Source organism: Carcharhinus amblyrhynchos, unplaced genomic scaffold, assembly GCF_965287045.1.
Source record: "Carcharhinus amblyrhynchos unplaced genomic scaffold, sCarAmb.v2.hapA chromosome_117, whole genome shotgun sequence".
NCBI lineage: Eukaryota > Metazoa > Chordata > Chondrichthyes > Carcharhiniformes > Carcharhinidae > Carcharhinus > Carcharhinus amblyrhynchos.
The window spans coordinates 203806-223991 of NW_027649857.1; the positions used below are offsets into that span (position 1 = coordinate 203806).

At 52.4% G+C, this 20186-nt stretch overlaps 1 protein-coding gene across 1 annotated transcript in view; it reads left to right on the forward strand.

Moving 5' to 3' along the window:
- The first annotated feature begins 3789 nt into the window (after window positions 1-3789).
- dnajc21 (DnaJ heat shock protein family (Hsp40) member C21) overlaps window positions 3790-20186 on the forward strand; it is a 67449-nt gene continuing 51052 nt past the window's right edge. The window contains exons 1-2 of the mRNA XM_080183020.1: window positions 3790-4009; window positions 14188-14281. Of these exons, the coding sequence (XP_080039146.1) occupies window positions 3913-4009; window positions 14188-14281 (191 nt within the window). The 5' untranslated portion in view covers window positions 3790-3912. The remainder of the gene's footprint in view (window positions 4010-14187; window positions 14282-20186) is intronic.

Here is a 20186-nt window from a genome sequence, read left to right on the forward strand (position 1 = left end):
GCCGCATCGCCCTACACCTATTCTACCCTGCATGTCTACGAATGGGACCCTACTCAGTCAGATTCAGGGGAGAATAGTGTCAATTTGGTAAAACCAATCAGCCTAAGAGCACATCTTTGGGGTGTGGGAGGAAACCGGAGCGCCCGGAGGAAACCCACGCAACCACAGGGAGAATGCACAAACTCCCACAGACACAGGCCCAAATCCATGTATCTGCACAGCTAGCAGTGCTAGTCACTGAGCTGTTGCGGCGCCTGTCTACCGGTCCAGGATCAAGCACACACACCGACACGAAATACTAGGCCACTCCCGGAACCTCCAAGAGCAGCCCACGCACGACCCACTGTGTGCATGCCCCTCGTTTGACACGAGGTGGACCTCCACCTGCGGAATAAAAAGAGTACAGGAATGAGATAGAGAATCTGGTGAACTGGTGCAGCAATCTCTTCCTCAATGTCAACAAAACAAAGGTAATTGTCATCGACTTCAGGAAGCGTAAAGAAAAACATGCCCCTGTCTACGTCAATAGAACAAAGTAGAAATGGTCAAGAGCTTCAGGTTTCTGTGTGTCCAGGTCACCAACAACCTGTCCTGGTCCCCCCCATGTCGACACTATAGTTAAGAAAGCCCACCAATGCCTCTACTTTCTCAGAAGACTAAGGAAATTTGGCATGTCCGCTATGACTCTCACCAACCTTTACAGATATAGAAAGCATTCTTTCTGGTTGGATCACAGCTTGGTCTGGGCTCCAATACCTCAATACCTCCTCCTTTTTGATCTCAACATGACTCAAACTATCTACACACCCTTTCCCAGACTCATCATCCAGCAAGTCCTTCTCTTTGCTGAATACTGACATGAAACACCCATTTCCTCTGGCTCCACACATAGATTCCCTCCCCTGTCCTTGAGTGGGCCAACCATCTCCCTGGATACCCTCATGCTCTTTATATATGTATAAAAGCCTTGGGATTTTCCTTAATCCTGCTGGCCAATGATTTTTCGTGACCCCTTTTAACCCTCCTTACTCCTTGCTTCAGTTTCTTTCTACTTTCCTTGTATCCCACACTTGCTTCGTGTGTTCCCAACCTCCTGGCTTTAACAAATGCTTTTTTTTGACCAGACTCACAATATCTCTCATTATCCAAGTTTCCCAAAACTTGCCATACTTATCCTTCATTCTTACAGGATCTCGGTATTGAATGGGGGGCTGGCTCCCCCTCCTCCGCAGATAATTGAGGTACTTGGAAACACAGAATCCCTACAATGCAGAAACAGGCCATTCAGCCCATCAAATTAGCAACAACCTGTGAAGGAGTATCTTACTCAAGCCTTCTACCCCACCCTATCCCTGTAACCGCACACACTTACCATGGCCAATCCACCTGTCCTGCATCTGGGTCACTCATGTCCTTTAGGGAAGGAAATCTGCCCTCCTCACCTGGTCTGGCCCAGATGTGACTCCAGAGTCACAGTTTATCATTGACTCTCAACTGCCCTTTGAAAAGAACCTAACAAGCCTTTCAGTTAGAGGGCAGCGAGGGATGGGCAATTGGCCAGCCAGCGACACCCATGCCTCACAAATCAATAAAAAAAGTCTTTGGACTGTGGGAGGAAACCGGAGCACTCGGAGGAAACCCACGCAGACACAGGGAGAATGTGCAAACTCCACACAGACAGTGACTCTAGGCTGGAATTGAACCTGGGTCCCCGGTGCTGTGAGGCAGCAGTACTAACCACTGTGCCACCGTGCTGCCCTTGTTCCTGGGGAACTCTAGACCTTGCTAGCACTGACTCAGCTGTTGATACACTGGACTCTGTGCTGCTGACTGTCCGGTGGGGGCTGTCATGTGATTGATGCAGTGTGCCACCCCGCAGGTTGATAGGGTCCTGGGACAGTCTTCTTGGGTACGCTGGCAAAGTTCCGGACAAAATCCCAGTCATCCCAGGATACAAACAGATGGTCCAGTTAGGAACACGTGGGGTTGGTGCAGGCTTGGAGGGCCGAATGGCCTGTTCCTGTGCTGTCTTGTTCTTTGTTCATTGACCTGTCTCCCCTAACTGAACCATGATGGTCCTGTGTGAGGCTTGCTTAGTCTCCAGACTTTCAGAGGTCAGAGTCTTTCCCAGGGTTAAAGGGTCAGTAACTCGGGGGGTATAGGTGGAGAGTGAGAGGGCAAAAGTTTAACAAATGTAAGGGGGCATTCTTCACACAGAGGGTGGGGAGTGTCTGGAATACTCTGCTGAGGGAGGTGGTGGAAGCAGATTCTATGACAATGTTTGAGAGGTGTCTGGATAGATAGATGGATAGACAGGGAATAGAGGGATATGGACCAGGTAGAGGCAGGAAAATATTGGATTAGAGAGGCATCTGCGTCAGCACAGACTTGGTGGGCCGAAGGGCCTGTTGCTGTACTGTTCTTCGAGAGGGGATAACTGGGTCGGTCAGCGTAACATGGTGTTGGTGAGGGTGGCGGATGGGTCGGTGAGGTTGGGGGGGGGGGTTGGTGAGTGGGAAATGGGGGCGTCGGTGAGGATAGGGGGTTTGGTGAGGATGAGGGGGTTGGTGAGGGTGGGGGGGGTGGTCACTGAGGGAGGGGGGGGTTGGTGGGGGGAAATGGCAGGGTGGTCGGTGAGGGAGGGGGGTTTGGTGAGGATGAGGGGGTCGGTGAGGGTGGGGGGGGGCGCTGGGGGGGCGTTGGTGAATGGGAAGTGGGTGGGGTCAGTGAGGGTGGAGGTTTTGGTGAGGGTGAGTGCGAGGGTGGGGGAGGTCGGTGAGTGGGAAACAGGTGGGGTCAGTGAGGGTGAGTGTCGATGAGGGTGGGGGGGTGTTGGTGAGGGTGAGGAGAGGTGTGGTGAGGGTGGGGGGGGTCGGTGAGGGTGAGGGGAGGTTTGGTGAGGGTGTTGAGGTGTTGGTGAGGATGGGGGATGGGTCAGTGAGGGTGAGGGGGTGTTGGTGAGGTGGGGGGTCAGTGGGTGGGAAATGGGGAAATTGTGACGGTGGGGGTTTTGGTGAGGGTGGGGGAGGTCAGTGAGGGGGGGTTTGGTCAGTTAGGGTGAGGGGGGGGTCAGTGAGGGGGGGGTTTGGTCAGTGAGGATGGGGGGGTCAGTGAGGGGGGTCAATGAGAGGGGTCAGTGAGGGTGGGGGGGTCAGTGGGGGGGGTTGGTCAGTGAGGGTGAGGGGGTGTCAGTGAGGGTGGGGGGGTCAGTGAGGGGGGTCAGTGAGGGGGGTCAGTGAGGGTGGGGGGGTCAGTGGGGTTGGTCAGTGAGGGTGAGGGGGGGTCAGTGGGGGGGGGTCAGTGAGGGTGGGGGGGGGTCAGTGGGGGGGGGGGTCAGTGAGGGTGGGGGGGTCAGTGAGGGGGGGTCAGTGAGGGTGGGGGGGTCAGTGGGGGGGTCAGCGAGGGTGGGGGGGTCAGTGAGGGGGGGTCAGTGAGGGTGGGGGGGGTCAGTGGGGGGGGGTCAGTGAGGGTGGGGGGGTCAGTGAGGGGGGGTCAGTGAGGGTGGGGGGGGGTCAGTGGGGGGGGGTCAGTGAGGGTGGGGGGGTCAGTGGGGGGGTCAGCGAGGGTGGGGGGGGTCAGTGAGGGGAGGTCAGTGAGGGTGGGGGGGTCAGTGGGGGGGTGGTCAGCGGGGGGGGGGGGTCAGTGAGGGGGGATGGTCAGTGGGGGGGTGGGGAGGGCCGATGGGGTGACGTCACCGGCGGTGAGCCCTGATTGGGTGTGAGGTCGGGGCGGGTATCGCTGATTGGTCAGGATGTGACCTATGCGGGCCCGGGGGCCCCGCCTCCTGGGTCAGCAGCGTCGCGGCGGGCCGAGTGGACTGGAGCGGCCGGGGGAGCGGGGCCGGGAGTCGGGAGTAGGCCGCGGGCCCAGGCGGAGCGGGAGCGGGAGCGGGAGGAGGCCCCGGTCCGGGCCATGCGCTGTCACTATGAGGAGCTCGGGGTGGGCCGGGCCGCCACTGAGGAGGAACTGAAACGGGCCTACCGTAACCTGGCCCGGAGATGGCACCCGGGTAAGGGGGGGGTGTGCTGTGTCCCGGGGGTGGGGGTGTGCTGTGTCCCGGGGGTGGGGGTGTGCTGTGTCCCGGGGGGGGGAGTGTGCTGTGTCCCGGGGGTGGGGAGTGTGCTGTGTCCCCTGGGGGTGGGGGTGGGGAGTGTGCTGTGTCCCCTGGGGGTGGGGGTGGGGAGTGTGCTGTGTCCCCTGGGGGTGGGGGTGGGGAGTGTGCTGTGTCCCCTGGGGGTGGGGGTGGGGAGTGTGCTGTGTCCCCTGGGGGTGGGGGTGGGGAGTGTGCTGTGTCCCCTGGGGGTGGGGGTGGGGAGTGTGCTGTGTCCCCTGGGGGTGGGGGTGGGGAGTGTGCTGTGTCCCCTGGGGGTGGGGGTGGGGAGTGTGCTGTGTCCCCTGGGGGTGGGGGTGGGGAGTGTGCTGTGTCCCCTGGAGGTGGGGGTTGTCGGTTTGAAGCCCTCTCTCTCCCCTGTAGGCCTGTGCAGAAATGGGAACAGTTTCTCACCAGGCCCCCCCCGCCCCACTCATCAACACCCCCAGCAACTCTCTACAGAGCATACCGTTCATAGAGACAACCCCGCTAGCACCCACAGCCTGGCTGGGGTGAAATGGGTCAGTACGTGATCCAACTCTCATTGAACCGCCACCTTCCTGCAGATCTCTCCATATCCCCCTCTGAGGCACCATCACACACAGCAGATAAACCTCCACATTTAACCCATGGAAAAGCCACTGGCCTGGATGAGCAGTCTGATCCTGCGTGGATCAGCTGGCAGGGGTATGCATAGACACCTTCATCTCTCTTTACAACACAATATTCTGACAGATCCCAGGATTTACAGGCATTTGGAGACACAAGGACTGATTCCGGACAGTCAGCGTGCATTGTGAGTGGAAAATCATGTCTCACAAATTTGATTTGATATGTAAGGAGATTCTGGATCGGTGCAGAAAAAATAGGGTAGTTGTACTGGGAGACTTTAATTTCCCTTGTATAGACTGGAAATCGCTTCGGGCTGGGGGTCTAAAAGGGGAGGAATTTATAAAATGCATACAGGAAGGTTCTTTGGAACAATTTGTAGATAGTCCAACTAGAGAGGGGGCTATACTGGACCTAGTACTGGGGAATGAGCCCAGTCAGGTCATCAAAGTTTCAGTAGGGGAACATGTGGCAAATAGTGACCGCAATTCTAACTATAGCCGGATTAGGCAGGAATTAGTGGCCGTTGATTGGGAAAGGCTGTTTGAGGGGAAGTCCACATCTGACATGTGGGAGTCTTTTAAGGAACAGTTGGTGGGGCTGCAGGACAGGCATGTGCCTGTAAAAAGGAAGGATAGGAAAGGTAGGATTCTAGAGCCGTGGATAACCAGGGAAATTGGGAATCTGATCAAAAAGTAAAGAGAGGCGTATGCATGGTCCAGGCAACTGAAAACAGGAGGAGTACTGGAGGAATACAGAGAAAGTAGGAAAGAACTCAAACAGGGAGTTAGAAGGGCAAAAAGGGGTCATGAAATGTCCTTGGCAGACAGGATTAAGGAGAATCAAAGGCATTTTATTCATACGTTAGGAACAAGAGGGTTGTTGGGGGGAAAAAAATTGGACCTCTCAGGGACGAAGGAGGGGAATTATGCTTAGAGCCCAAGGAAGTAGGGGAGATCCTAAATGAATACTTTGCAACAGTATTCACAAAGGAGAGGGACGTGTTGACTGGGAGTGTCTCAGAGGGAGGTGTTGACCCGTTAGAGAAAATCTCCATTACAAGGGAGGAAGTGTTAGGTTTTTTAGGAAACATTAAGACAGACAAATCCCCAGGGCCTGATGGCATCTATCCTAGACTGCTCAGGGAGACAAGATGAAATTGCTGGGCCTCTGACAGAAATCTTTGTTTCTTCACTGGACGCAGGTGAGATCCCTGAGGATTGGAGGATAGTGAATGTTGTCCCATTATTTAAGAAGGGTAGCAAAGATAACCCGGGTAATTAGAGGCCGGTGAGCTTGACGTCCGTGGTAGGGAAATTGTTGGAGAAGATTCTTAGCGATAGGATGTATGCACATTTAGAATGGAATAATCTCATTAGTGACAGACAGCATGGTTTTGTACAAGGGAGGTCATGCCTCACAAATTTGGTGGAGTTTTTTGAGGAGGTGACAAAAATGATTGATGAGGGAAGGGCCGTGGATGCTGTCTATATGGGTTGTAGTAAAGCGTTTGACAAAGTCCCTCATGGCAGGCTGGTACAAAAAGTTAAATCTCACAGGATAAAAGGTGAGCTAGCTAGATGGGTGGAGAACTGGCTTGGCCATAGAAGACAGAGGATAGCAGTGGAGGGGTCTTTTTCCAGCTGGGGGTCTGTGACTAGTGGTGTTCTATAGTATTGAGGACTGGCCACAATATGCTGAGAGAATGAGGTCCTTCTTTCAGGTAACGTTGTATTTTGCACCCTCAGATAAGTTTCCAGTGCCCATTTTGAAAATTTGCCACCAATCCAAGTGGATTTTTTTGTAACCAGTCACTTCCCCAAGGCTGTGCCCTGGTCCTTGTACCAATATCAACAGGAATCGGACTGCTTACTGCCCTTGTGTGACTAGGGTTACAGTGGTCCCGATTAATCGAGTCGCTATGGGTGGAGTTGAGGAATAGGAAGGGAGATGTTACTATGTTGGGTGTGTACTACAGACCGCCCAACAGCCCGAGGGCTGTGGAAGAAGGGATAAGCAGGGACATTCTAGATAAGTGCAGGAAGAATAGGGTGGTGGTAGTGGGAGATTTTAATCTCCCCGGGGTAGATTGGAAGGTGCCGAGGTCAGAGGGTGCTGACGGGGAGGAATTTGTACAGTGTGTAATGGAAGGATCCCTGGAGCAGTATGTGGATAGCCCGACCAGAGAGGGGGCTATACTGGACTTGGTTCTGGGGAATGAGCCTGGGCAGGTGGTTGACGTTGAAGTGAGAGAGCATGTGGCTAACAGTGACCACAACTCTGTCTGGTTTAAGATATTAATGGATAAAGATGAAGCCTGTCCTAAGGGGAGGGTGTTAAACTGGGGGAGGGCTAGATACAATCGGATTAGGCAGGATCTTAAAGATACGGACTGGGGTGAACTGTTTGATGGCAGGTCGACGCTGGGTATGTGGGAGTCTCTCAAGGGAAAACTAAAATCTTTGCAGGAAAGACATGTGCCGGTCAAGAGGAAGGATGGGAAGGGTAGGATTAGAGAGCTGTGGGTAACTAGGGATATTGAGGACCTGGTCAGGAGGAAGAGGGAGGCGTACATTAGATCTAGGCATTTGAGGACAGAGATAGCGTTAGAAGAATACAGAGAATGTAGGAGAGAACTTAAAAGGGGCATCAGAAAGGCAAAAAGGGGCCACGAAATGGCTTTGGCGGGTAGGATTAAAGAAAATCCTAAGGCATTTTACTCTTATGTTAGAAATAAAAGGATGGTTAGAGGGAAGATTGGTCCTCTCAGGGACAGAGGAGGGGAACTATGCTTGGAGCCTGGGGGAATGGGGGAGATCCTGAATGAATACTTTGCGTCGGTATTCACGCAGGAGAGGGGCCTGGTGTCTGGTGCTGTGCTTGAGGAGTTTGAGGATCCGTTGAGGGAAATAGACATCACGAGGGAAGAGGTGTTGGGACTTTTAGACAGTATAAAGACGGATAAATCTCCGGGGCCTGATGGCATCTATCCCAGGCTGCTAAGGGAGGTGAGGGATGAAATTGCTGGGCCTCTGACGCAAATCTTTGTCTCTTCTTTGGACACAGGTGAGGTCCCAGAGGATTGGCGCATTGCAAATGTAGTACCGTTGTTTAAGAAGGGTCAGAGGGATAACCCAGGGAATTATAGGCCGGTGAGCTTGACTTCAGTTATAGGCAAGCTAATGGAGAGGATCCTCAAGGATAGGATGTATGAACATCTGGAGCGCTGCAATCTGATCAGGGATACGCAGCATGGCTTCGTTACAGGGAGGTCGTGCCTTACGAATCTAGTGGAATTTTTTGAAGAGGTGACAAAAACGGTTGACGAAGGACAAGCCGTTGATGTCGTCTATATGGATTTCAGTAAGGCGTTTGACAAGGTCCCTCATGGTAGGCTGATAGAAAAGGTGAAGGCTCATGGGATACAAGGCCAGGTATGTAGATGGGTGGAGAACTGGCTTGGGAGGAGGAGACAGCGAGTAGTAGTGGATGGCTCCTTTTCCAATTGGAGGGCTGTCACCAGTGGTGTGCCGCAGGGCTCGGTACTAGGACCTCTTCTGTTTGTGGTATATATTAATGACTTGGAAGAGGGAGTAGGTGGTGTGATCAGCAAGATGACACTAAGATGGTTGGATTGGCGGGTACTGAGGAGCAGTGCCTGGCAATGCAACAGGACATAGACAGGCTGGTAGGTTGGGCAGATAGATGGCAAATGGAATTTAATCCGGAGAAATGCGAGGTGATGCACTTTGGCCGGAATAATGTGGAGGGGAGATATACGATAAAAGGTAGAACTATCCGGAGTATAGATACGCAGAGAGACCTGGGGGTGCAAGTGCACAAGTCCCTGAAGGTGTCGGTGCAGGTGCAGAATGTGATGAAGAAAGCGTATGGTATGTTAGCCTTCATAGGAAGAGGTATAGAATATAAGAGTAGGAGTCTGAAGTTGCAGTTGTATAGAACGTTGGTTAGGCCTCACTTGGAGTACTGCGTCCAGTTCTGGTCGCCGTACTACCGGAAGGATGTAGAGATCCTGGAGAGAGTGCAGAGGAGATTTACCAGGATGCTGCCTGGTATGGAAGGGCTGTCTTACGAGGAAAGATTGAATGAACTTGGGCTGTTTTCCCTTGAGAGACGTCGGCTGAGGGGGGATCTAATAGAGGTTTATAAGATTATGAAGGGGATAGATAGAGTAAATGGTGGTAAGCTTTTTCCGTTATTAGAAATAGATAGAACGAGGGGTCACGGGCTTAGGGTGAGGGGGGCTAGGTATAAGACAAATACTAGAGGGCAGTTTTTCACGCAAAGGGTAGTGGGGGTGTGGAATGCACTGCCGAGTAAGGTGGTGGAAGCGGGCACGCTAGGGTTGTTTAAGAGTCACTTAGACAGCCACATGAGCGGGCTACATATAGGGGGATATAGTAGGCCTTACTAAACATTGTAGGCTTGGGAATACGTTTTGCCTTAGGGATGTTACAGTCTTTGTCTGTTTAATAAGGAATTTTTTGTCTCCACAGGCAGTTAAGTCCAGCAAGGGGCATGCATGCGGCAGGTTGTAGTGGGCTGCTCTTGGACGTTGCTTCGGGAGTTGCCTATTGCTTCTTGTCGTTAGTGTGCTTAAACTGGACCATCTCGAGGGCAACATGACAGCTCAGAGACTATCTCTGTTGCTGTGCGGACACAAGGATTTGGGCCTGTGTCTGTGGGAGTTTGCATGTTCTCCCCGTGGTTGCGTGGGTTTCCTCCGGGTGCTCCGGTTTCCTCCCACATCCCCAAAGATGTGCTTTTAGGCTGATTGATTGGGTACTAAATTGTCCCTAAATTGGACCTCCCTGATCCTGGCGCATTAGGCGTAGACTAAAATCATGAATGGGACACAGACAGTGGGACGGCGGCGCGGGCTCGTTGGGCCGAAGGGCCTGTTTCCCGTGCTGTGTTGTTCTTTGTTCTTTGTTCTTTGTACTCGTAATGACTCTCCTGTATAAATTGCCAATGTTGCCTTAGTGTGCCTCAACTGGAGGAAGAGAAACCCAATAATAATCTTTGAAATTCTCACTCTCCTATAATGGTTACTGCAGCCCCCGTGTCCAGGTACATGTTCGATGGGTGTCCGTTCACTTGGAGCTGTATCAGGGCCCCCTTTGGTGTGGTGACAATGTAATTGTGCTCGATCCTTCTCAGCCTGATTATTGATAGGTTCTGTTTTAGGATGGTGTCACCTTCGATAGAGTCACGTTTCTCTCTGCGTGTTTCAGTCACCTTGCTTGGGGTGGGCTCCCTCGTGCCTACGCAGTGCTTTTGCACTGGTCACACCCTGAACTGCGCCATTCCCTCACGTCCGGTCCCGGGAATTCCAGGTTTCCTTGCTTGTTTTCCCTCACCGAAGGCTGGGGGTCATGAGTATATTCAACGGTGTCCCGAGTCTGTGGCAGGTTCACCCGAACTTAAGGACATTATTATCTATAGATAAAAACAAAATACTGCGGATGCTGGAATCTGAAACAGAAAATGCTGGAAAATCTCAGCAGGTCTAACAGCATCTGTGGAGAGAGAAACAGAGCTAAAGTTTTGAGCTGAAACACTGGCTTTCTTCTGTCTCCACAGATGCTGTCTGAGTTGCTGAGATTTGGCAGCACTTTCTGTTTTTGTTATCTCTAGCTCCTTGCAGTTCCTGGTCACCTCCCTCCTCATTCTTCCGAGCTAAAGCCTGCACGATGGCTTTTTAAATCTCGGTTTGGTTCTGTCAAAACCCTTTTTTGTGTTGCTTGGTCATTTATACCGCATACTAATCAGTCTCTCAGCATTTCCCGTAATGCTGGGCCATACTGGCAATGATCCACCAGATTTGTTAGTCACATCAGGAATTCCATCACTGGCTCCCCTGTAAATCCAGAAGCTGCATTTAATCTGTACCATTGCAAGATCACAGAAGGTTTAGGATTGTAATGGTTTCCCCATCACTTCCACTAACTTGTCTTGGGCTCGTGTTGCCAAATACTCCAGAGATTTTATAATGTTGAGTGTTGCAGCCCCACACACAGTCATCGGGGGGATGTTTTGCTGATTATCTGCTATTTTGTTACCTGAAAGAAGGATCTCGTTCTGTCAGCATATTGTGGCCAGTCCTCAATACTTGCGTTGTATAGATCCAATTTCCCGAAAAATGGCATAACAAAAACTGAATGATACCAGGATCTGATGAGTAAGGTTACCAAAACTTTCCTTTTACCTCGTCGCCAGTACAATAACTCCAGGAGTGGCTGTAAGAATAGCACTTTAAGAAAGGAACAGTGAAATTGTTGGAGAAGATTTTAGGAATAGGATCTACATACATTTGGACCTGAGTAGTCTTGTTGGTGACAGGCAGCATGGTTTTGTACAAGGGAGGTCATGTCTCACTAATTGAGGTTTTTGAGGAGGTGACAAAAATGATTGATGAAGGAAGGGCCGTGGATGTTGTCTATGAGGACTTCAGTAAAGCATTTAACAAGGTCCCTCATGGCAGGCTGGTGCAAAAGATTAAATCTTATGGGATCAGGGGGTGAACTACCTAGACAGATTCAGAACTGGCTTGGCCATGGAACACAGTGAAAAGTCTGACAACACCAGGTTTTAGTCCAACCTATTTATTTGATAATATTCTCACAAGCTTTCGAGGGGTTACCCTCTTCGTCAGGTGAATGGAGAGTTCTGGCCTCAGACATGTGTAAGGATTCGCATTTTAATCAGTAATCTCTAAACTGTCTGTGCTTTATATGCTCTGTCTGAGGCCAGAACTCTCCATTCACCTGACGAAGAGGGTAACCCCTCGAAAGCTTGTGAGAATATTATCAAATAAATAGGTTGGACTAAAACCTGGTGTTGTCAGACTTTTCACTGTGTTTACGCCAGTCCAACGCCGGCATACCCACATCTTGGCCATGGAAGGCAGAGGGTAGCAGTGGAAGAGTGTTTTTCTAAATGAAGGTCTGTAACTGGGGGTGTTCCACAGAGATCAGTGCTGGGGCCTCTGCTGTTCATAATATATATATAAATGACTTGGAAGAAGATGTAGCTGGTCTGATTAGCAAGTTTGCAGATAATACTGAGATTGGTGGAGTTGCAGATAGTGACGAACACTGTCAGAGAATACAGCAGGATCTAGATAGGCTGGAAAACAGGGCGGAGAAATGGCAGATGGAATTTAATCCAGATAAATGCGAGGTGATGCATTTTGGTTGATCCAGTTCAGGTGGGAGCTACAAAATAAATGTCAGAACCATCAGAAACATAGACACACAGAGATCTGGGAGTACAGGTCCACAATCCTCAAAAGTGGCAGCACAGGTGGGAAAGGTGGTGAAGAAAGCATATGGCACGCTCGCCTTCATCGGACGGGGCATGGAGTATAAAAATTGACAAATTATGTTACAGTTTTGTCCTTTGTCCTTTTCCAAAGTCAGCCTAAACCTCGTGATACAATGATCGGTATTCCCTAAATGTTCACACTCACACTCGATCCACTCAGCCCACCTCATTTCTAAGGAGCTGATGTAGCAGGAAGGGATTACTGGTTGTGACAAAACCTCAACAACACTGCCCCTGGGAGTTACTGCTCCCCACACTGTGCTGGGGGTCGGTGGGGGAGGCGTACTGCTCCCCGTGCTGTGCTGGGGGTCAGTGGGCAGGGATTACTGCTCCCCGTGCTGTGCTGGGGGGGTTACTGCTCCCCGCACTGTGCTGGGGGTCTGTGGGTGGGGGTTACTGCTCCCCGTGCTGTGCTGGGGGTCATTGGTGGGGATTGGGGGGTTTACTGCTCCCCGTGCTATGCTGGGTGTTGGTGGGGGGTTACTGCTCCCCGTGCTGTGCCGGGGGTCAGTGGGCGGGGGGGTTACTGCTCCCCGCACTGTGCTGGGGGTCAGTGGGCGGGGGTTACTGCTCCCCGTGCTGTGCCGGGGGTCAGTGGGCGGGGTTTACTGCTCCCCGTGCTGTGCCGGGGGTCAGTGGGCGGGGTTTACTGCTCCCCGTGCTGTGCCGGGGGTCAGTGGGCGGGGGTTACTGCTCCCCGTGCTGTGCTGGGGGTCAGTGGGCGGGGGTTACTGCTCCCCGTGCTGTGCCGGGGGTCAGTGGGCGGGAGTTACTGCTCCCCGTGCTGTGCCGGGGGTCAGTGGGCGGGGGTTACTGCTCCCCGCACTGTGCTGGGGGTCAGTGGGCGGGGGGGTTACTGCTCCCCGTGCTGTGCCGGGGGTCAGTGGGCGGGGGTTACTGCTCCCCGTGCTGTGCCGGGGGTCAGTGGGCGGGGGTTACTGCTCCCCGTGCTGTGCCGGGGGTCAGTGGGCGGGGGTTACTGCTCCCCGTGCTGTGCCGGGGGTCAGTGGGCGGGGGTTACTGCTCCCCGCACTGTGCTGGGGGTCAGTGGGCGGGGGTTACTGCTCCCCGTGCTGTGCCGGGGGTCAGTGGGCGGGGGTTACTGCTCCCCGTGCTGTGCCGGGGGTCAGTGGGCGGGGGTTACTGCTCCCCGCGCTGTGCCGGGGGTCAGTGGGCGGGGGTTACTGCTCCCCGCACTGTGCTGGGGGTCAGTGGGCGGGGGGGTTACTGCTCCCCGCGCTGTGCCGGGGGTCAGTGGGCGGGGGTTACTGCTCCCCGTGCTGTGCCGGGGGTCAGTGGGCGGGGGTTACTGCTCCCCGTGCTGTGCTGGGGGTCAGTGGGCGGGGGGGTTACTGCTCCCCGTGCTGTGCCGGGGGTCAGTGGGCGGGGGGGTTACTGCTCCCCGCACTGTGCTGGGGGTCAGTGGGCGGGGGTTACTGCTCCCCGCACTGTGCTGGGGGTCAGTGGGCGGGGGTTACTGCTCCCCGTGCTGTGCCGGGGGTCAGTGGGCGGGGGGGTTACTGCTCCCCGCACTGTGCTGGGGGTCAGTGGGCAGGGGTTACTGCTCCCTGCACTGTGCCGGGGGTCAGTGGGCGGGGGTTACTGCTCCCCGTGCTGTGCCGGGGGTCAGTGGGCGGGGGTTACTGCTCCCCGTGCTGTGCTGGGGGTCAGTGGGCGGGGGGGTTACTGCTCCCTGCACTGTGCTGGGGGTCAGTGGGCGGGGGTTACTGCTCCCCGTGCTGTGCTGGGGGTCAGTGGGCGGGGGTTACTGCTCCCCGCACTGTGCTGGGGGTCAGTGGGCAGGGGTTACTGCTCCCTGCACTGTGCCGGGGGTCAGTGGGCGGGGGTTACTGCTCCCCGTGCTGTGCCGGGGGTCAGTGGGCGGGGGTTACTGCTCCCCGTGCTGTGCCGGGGGTCAGTGGGCGGGGGTTACTGCTCCCCGTGCTGTGCTGGGGGTCAGTGGGCGGGGGGGTTACTGCTCCCTGCACTGTGCTGGGGGTCAGTGGGCGGGGGTTACTGCTCCCCGTGCTGTGCTGGGGGTCAGTGGGCGGGGGGGTTACTGCTCCCTGCACTGTGCTGGGATTCTGAATGAAGAGGAATGATGAATATCTGCATTAATCTGAAACATCAACTCTTCACAGATAAGAATTTGGAAAATCCACAGGAGGCAGCTGAAAGATTTAAACTGATCCAGGCAGCTTATGATGTACTGAGTGACCCTCAGGAGAGAGCATGGTGAGTGCATGAAGGATCACAACACAATGTCTTGCTGTGGGCCTGTGTCGATGCTGCAGATAGCGCCTCGGGGACGCATGTTGTGCTGCGGGTATTGCCGCGGTGGTGGTGGGGGGGTGGGGCGTATTGCCATTGCGTGTATTGCTGCGGGGGCGCGTCGGTGCTCATAGAGTCATAGAGATTTACACCATGGAAACAGGCCCTTCGGCCCAACTTGTCCATGCTGCCTTTTTTTTTAAACCCTCTAAGCTAATCCCAATTGCCCGCATGTGGCCCATATCCCTCTATACCCATCGTACCCGTGTAACTGTCTAAATGCTTTTGAAAAGACAAAATTGTACCCGCCTCTACTACTACCTCTGGCAGCTTGTTCCAGACACTCACCACCCTCTGTGTGAAAAAATTGCCCCTCTGGACACTTGTGTATCTCTCCCTTCTCACCTTAAACCTGTGCCCTCTAGTTTTAGACTCCCCTACCTTTGGGAAAAGATATTGACTATCTAGCTGATCTGTGCCCCTCATTATTTTATAGACCTCTATAAGATCACCCCTCAGCCTCCTACGCTCCAGAGAAAAAAGTCCCAGTCTATCCAGCCTCTCCTTATAACTCAATCCATCAAGTCCCGGTAGCATCTTAGTAAATCTTTTCTGCACTCTTTCTAGTTTAATAATATCCTTTCTATAATAGGGTGAGCAGAACTGTACACAGTATTCCAAGTGTGGCCTTACCCATGTCTTATACAACTTCAACAAGACATCCCAACTCCTGTATTCAATGTTCTGACCGATGAAACCAAGCATGCTGAATGCCTTCTTCACCACTCTGTCCACCTGTGACTCCACTTTCAAGGAACTATGAACATGTATCCCTAGATCTCTTTGTTCTGTAACTCACCCCAATGCCCAACCATTAACTGAGTAAGTCCTGCCCTGGTTCAATCGACCAAAATGCATCACCCCGCATTTATCTAAATCTGCCGTTCATCAGCCCACTGGCCCAATTGATCAAGATCCTGTTGCAATTGGAGATAACCTTCTTCACTGTCCACTATGCCACCAATCTTGGTGTCATCTGCAAACTTACTAACCATGCCTCCTAAATCCTCATCCAAATCATTAATATAAATGACAAATAACAGTGGGCCCAGCACTGATCCCTGAGGCACACCGCTGGTCACAGGCCTCCAGTTTGAAAAACAACTCTCTACAACCAACCCTCTGGCTTCTGTCTAGAAGCCAATTTTCTATCCATTTAGATACCTCACCCTGGATCCCGTGAGATTTAACCTTATGCAACAACCTACCATGCGGTACCTTGTCAAAGGCCTTGCTAAAGTCCATGTAAACAACATCAACTGCACTGCCCTCATCTACCTTCTTAGTTACGCTTTCAAAAAACTCAATCAAATTTGTGAGACGTGATTTTCCACTCACAAAGCCATGCTGACTGTCCCTAATCAGTCCTTGTGTCTCTAAATGCCTGTAGATCCTGTCGCTCAAAATACCTTCCAACAATTTACCCACCACAGATGTGAGTCTCACTGGCCTGTAGTTCCCAGGCTTTTCCCTGCAGCCCTTTTTAAACAAAGACACAACATTTACCACCCTCCGATCTTCACACACCTCATCCGTGACTATCGATGATTCAAGTATCTCGGCTAGGGGACCCGCAATTTCCTCCCTACCCTCCCACAATGTCCTGGGATACACTTCGTCAGGTCCCAGGGATTTATCTACCTTGATGCACTTTAAGACTTCCAGCACCTCCTTCTCTGTAATATGTACACTCCTCAAGACATCACTATTTATTTCCCCAAGTTCCCTAACATCCATGCTGTTCTCAACAGGAAATACTGATGAGAAATATTCATTTAGGATCTCACCCATCTCTTGTGGATCTGCACATAGATGACCTTGTTGATCTTTAAGAGGCCCTACTCTCTCCCGAGTTACTCTTTTCCCCTTTATAGAACACAGAACACTACAGCGCAAACAGGCCCTTCGGCCCACGAGTTGCGCCGATCACATCAACACCTACCAATCTATAGACCTATCTACAACCCCCAATCCCATTAAATCCCATGTACTCATCCAGAAGTCTTTTAAAAGACCCCAGCGAGTTCGCCTCCACCACCACTGACGGCAGCCGATTCCATTCACTCACCACCCTCTGAGTGAAAAACTTACCCCTAACATCACTTCTGTACTTGCCTCCTCGCACCTTAAATCTGTGTCCTCTCGTAGTGACCATTTCAACCCGGGGAAATAGCCTCTGAGAATCCACCCTATCTATTCCTCTCAACATTTTATAAACTTCTATCAGGTCGCCTCTCAACCTTCGTCTCTCCAGGGAGAAGAGTCCCAGCTCCCTCAACCTAACTTCATAAGGCATGCCTCCCAATCCAGGCAACATCCTTGTAAATCTCCTCTGTACCCTTTCAATAGCTTCTACGTCCTTCCTATAGTGAGGCGACCAGAACTGCGCACAGTACTCCAAGTGGGGTCTGACAAGGGTCTTATAAAGTTGCAGCATTACCTCCCGACTCCTAAACTCAATCCTTCGATTAACGAAGGCCAGTACACCATACGCCTTCTTGACCACATCCTCCACCTGCGATGCCGATTTAAGAGTCCTGTGGACCCGGACCCCAAGATCCTTCTTCTCTTCAACACTACTAAGACTCCTGCCCTTGATAGTGTACTCGTTCATTCCATTGGTCCTGCCAAAATGGACGACTACACATTTATCCGCGTTGAAGTCCATCTGCCACTTCTCCGCCCAGTCCTGCATCCTATTTATGTCCTGTTGCAACTTCTGACATCCTTCCAGACCATCCACAACACCACCGACCTTCGTGTCATCAGCGAACTTACTAACCCATCCCTCCACTTCCTCATCCAGGTCATTTATGAAAATGAAGGGTCCTAGAACAGATCCCTGGGGCACTCCACTGGTGACTGACCTCCATTCAGAAAAAGACCCATCCACAACCACTCTCTGCCTTCTGCAGGCAAGCCAGTTCTGGATGCACAAGGCCAAAGCCCCTTGGATCCCATGCCCCCTCACCTTCTCAAGAAGTCTTGCATGGGGGACCTTATCAAACGCCTTGCTGAAGTCCATGTACACTACGTCCACCGCTCTTCCTTCGTCAATGTGTTCAGTCACATTTTCGAAGAACTCAACTAGGCTCGTAAGGCACGACCTGCCCTTGACAAAACCATGCTGACTATTTCTGATCATGTCAAACCTCTCCAAATGTTCGTAAATCTTGTCCCTCAGAAGCCTCTCCATCAGCTTACCAACCACTGAGGTCAGACTCACTGGTTGGTAATTTCCCGGGCTATCTCTGTTCCCTTTCTTGAAAATAGGAACTACATCCGCAATCCTCCAATCTTCCGGAACCTCTCCCGTCTCCATTGACGACGCAAAGATCATCGCCAGGGGCTCTGCAATCACCTCCCTCACCTCCCACAGTATCCTGGGGTACATCCCATCTGGTCCTGGTGACTTATCTATCTTGATAGAATTCAGAAGTTCTGACACATCCTCTTCCTTAATATCCACATACTCAATCTTTTCCATCTGCTGCAGATCCATAGCAAAATCTCCCAGATCAGTTTCCACTGTGAATACTGAGGCAAAGTACTCATTAAGCACCTCTGCCATTTCTTCTGGTTCCACACAGACCTTTCCCCCTTCACCTTTTATACGTCTTATCCCTTCTCTTCTCATCCTTTTACCTTTCACATATTTATAGAAGGCCTTGGGATTCTCCTTAATCTTACCCGCCAAGGTCTTCTCATGACTCCTTCTGACTCTCCTAATTTCCCTTTTAAGCTCCTTTCTACAATCCTTATACTCCTGTAGATCCTTAACATCTCCTAGCTCCCTGAACCTTTTGTACACCTTCCTTTTTCTCCTGACGAGGTTCACCACAGCCTTTGTGCACCACGGTTCCCGCGACCTACCAAAACCTCCTTGTCTCATCGGAGCGTTGTCATGCAGAGCTCCAGACAAACATTCCTTGAATATCCGCCACCTTCCTTCGGTACTTTTCCCTAAGAACGCCTCCTTCCAGTTTATTTGTCCAAGTAACTTCCTGACTTCTTCGTATTTCCCCTTACTCCAGACAAACCCCTTCCTAGCCTGCCTGATCCTATCTCATTCCAATGCAATTGTGAAGGAGATAGAATTATGATCACCATTCCCAAGATGCTCTCCTACCGAAAGATGCGTCACCTGTCCTGGTTCATTCGCCAGTACCAGGTCAAGTACAGCCTCTCCCCTCGTAGGCTTATCCACATACTGTGTCAGGAAACCTTCCTGAACACACCTAACAAACTCCTCCCCATCCAAATCCCTTACCCTTGGGATATTCCAGTCGATGTTTCGGAAATTCGTCTCCCATCACGACAACTCTGTTATTACTACATCTCTCTAGGATCTGTTTCCCTATCCGCACCTCAACTTCCCTGTCACTATTGGGCGGCCTATAGAAAACACCCAAAAAAGTTATCGACCCTTTGCTGTTCCTAACTTCCACCCACAGAGACTCTGTAGATAGTCCCTCCACAGCATCCTCCTTCTCTGCAGCCATGACACTGTCCCTGATCAACAGTGCCACTCCACCACCTCTTCTGCCACCCTCCCTGTCCTTCCTGAAGCATCTGAATCCCAGCACCTGAAGTACCCAGTCCTGTCCCTGAGACATCCAAGTCTCCGTAATGGCCACCACATCACGTTCCCAAGCAGCAATCCACGCCCTAAGCTCATCTACCTTATTCACTGCACTCCTGGCGTTAAAATAGATACACTTCAGCCCCTCAGTCTGGGCATTTCCCTTCTCCACCCCCTGTCTAACCTCCCTCCCATACTGCCTGCGGTCCTCCCCTACCTGGGAGCTAACATCCTCCGTCCCAGTCTCCCCATCACAATTCCCTCCCCCCATCCTTTCTAGTTTAAAGTCCCCCCGGTAGCCTTAGCCAGTCTTCCCGCCAAGATATTAGTCCCCCTGGGATTTAAGTGCCACCCATCCTTACTGTACAGGTCCCACCTACCCCTGAAGAGGTCCCAGTGATCCAGGAACCGAAATCCCTGCCCTCGACACCAGTCCCTCAGCCACGCATTCAGCCTCCACCTCATTCCATTCCTGCCCTCATTCTCCCGTGGCACAGGCAGCAATCCTGAGATTACTACCTTTGCTTTTCTCTTCCTCAGCTGCCTACCCAGTTCCCTATAGTCCCTTTTCACGAGTGCCTCCCTCTTCTTGCCTACGTCAGTAGTACCTATATGCACTACAACCTCTGGTTCCTCACCCTCCCCTTTCAGGATGTCTGGGACCCGCCCAGAGACATCCCGGATCCCAGCCCCAGGGAGACAAACCACCATCCGCGACTCCCAGGGAGACAAACCACCATCCGCGACTCCCGTCTACGTCCACAAAAACGCCTGTCCGCCCCCCTCACTGTGGAGTCCCCTATTAATACTACCTTTCTGCTCTCTTTTTTAATTTTTTGACTTACTGGCTCAGCTCCAGAGACCTGGCCACCGCTTCCTCCCTCAGATGAGCTGTCCCCCCCCAGTAGTACTCAAGCAGGAGTACTTACTTTGAAGGGGGACATCCACCAGCGTGCTCTCCATCACCTGAGGTTTCCCCTTCCTAATAGTTACCCAAGTGCCCTCTTCCCGTTGCCCTGGTGTGACTACTTGCTGATGGCTCCTGTCAATTATCTCCTCACTCTCCCGAATGAGCTGAAGGTCCTCGAGCTGCATTTGCAGCTCCTTAACCTGGTTCTGTAGGGTCTGCAGCTCCACACACTGAGCACAGGTGTGGATGTCTGGTAGACCAGGAGCTTCCAAGACCTCCCACATGTTGCACTGGCAACAACATACAGGTCTCACACC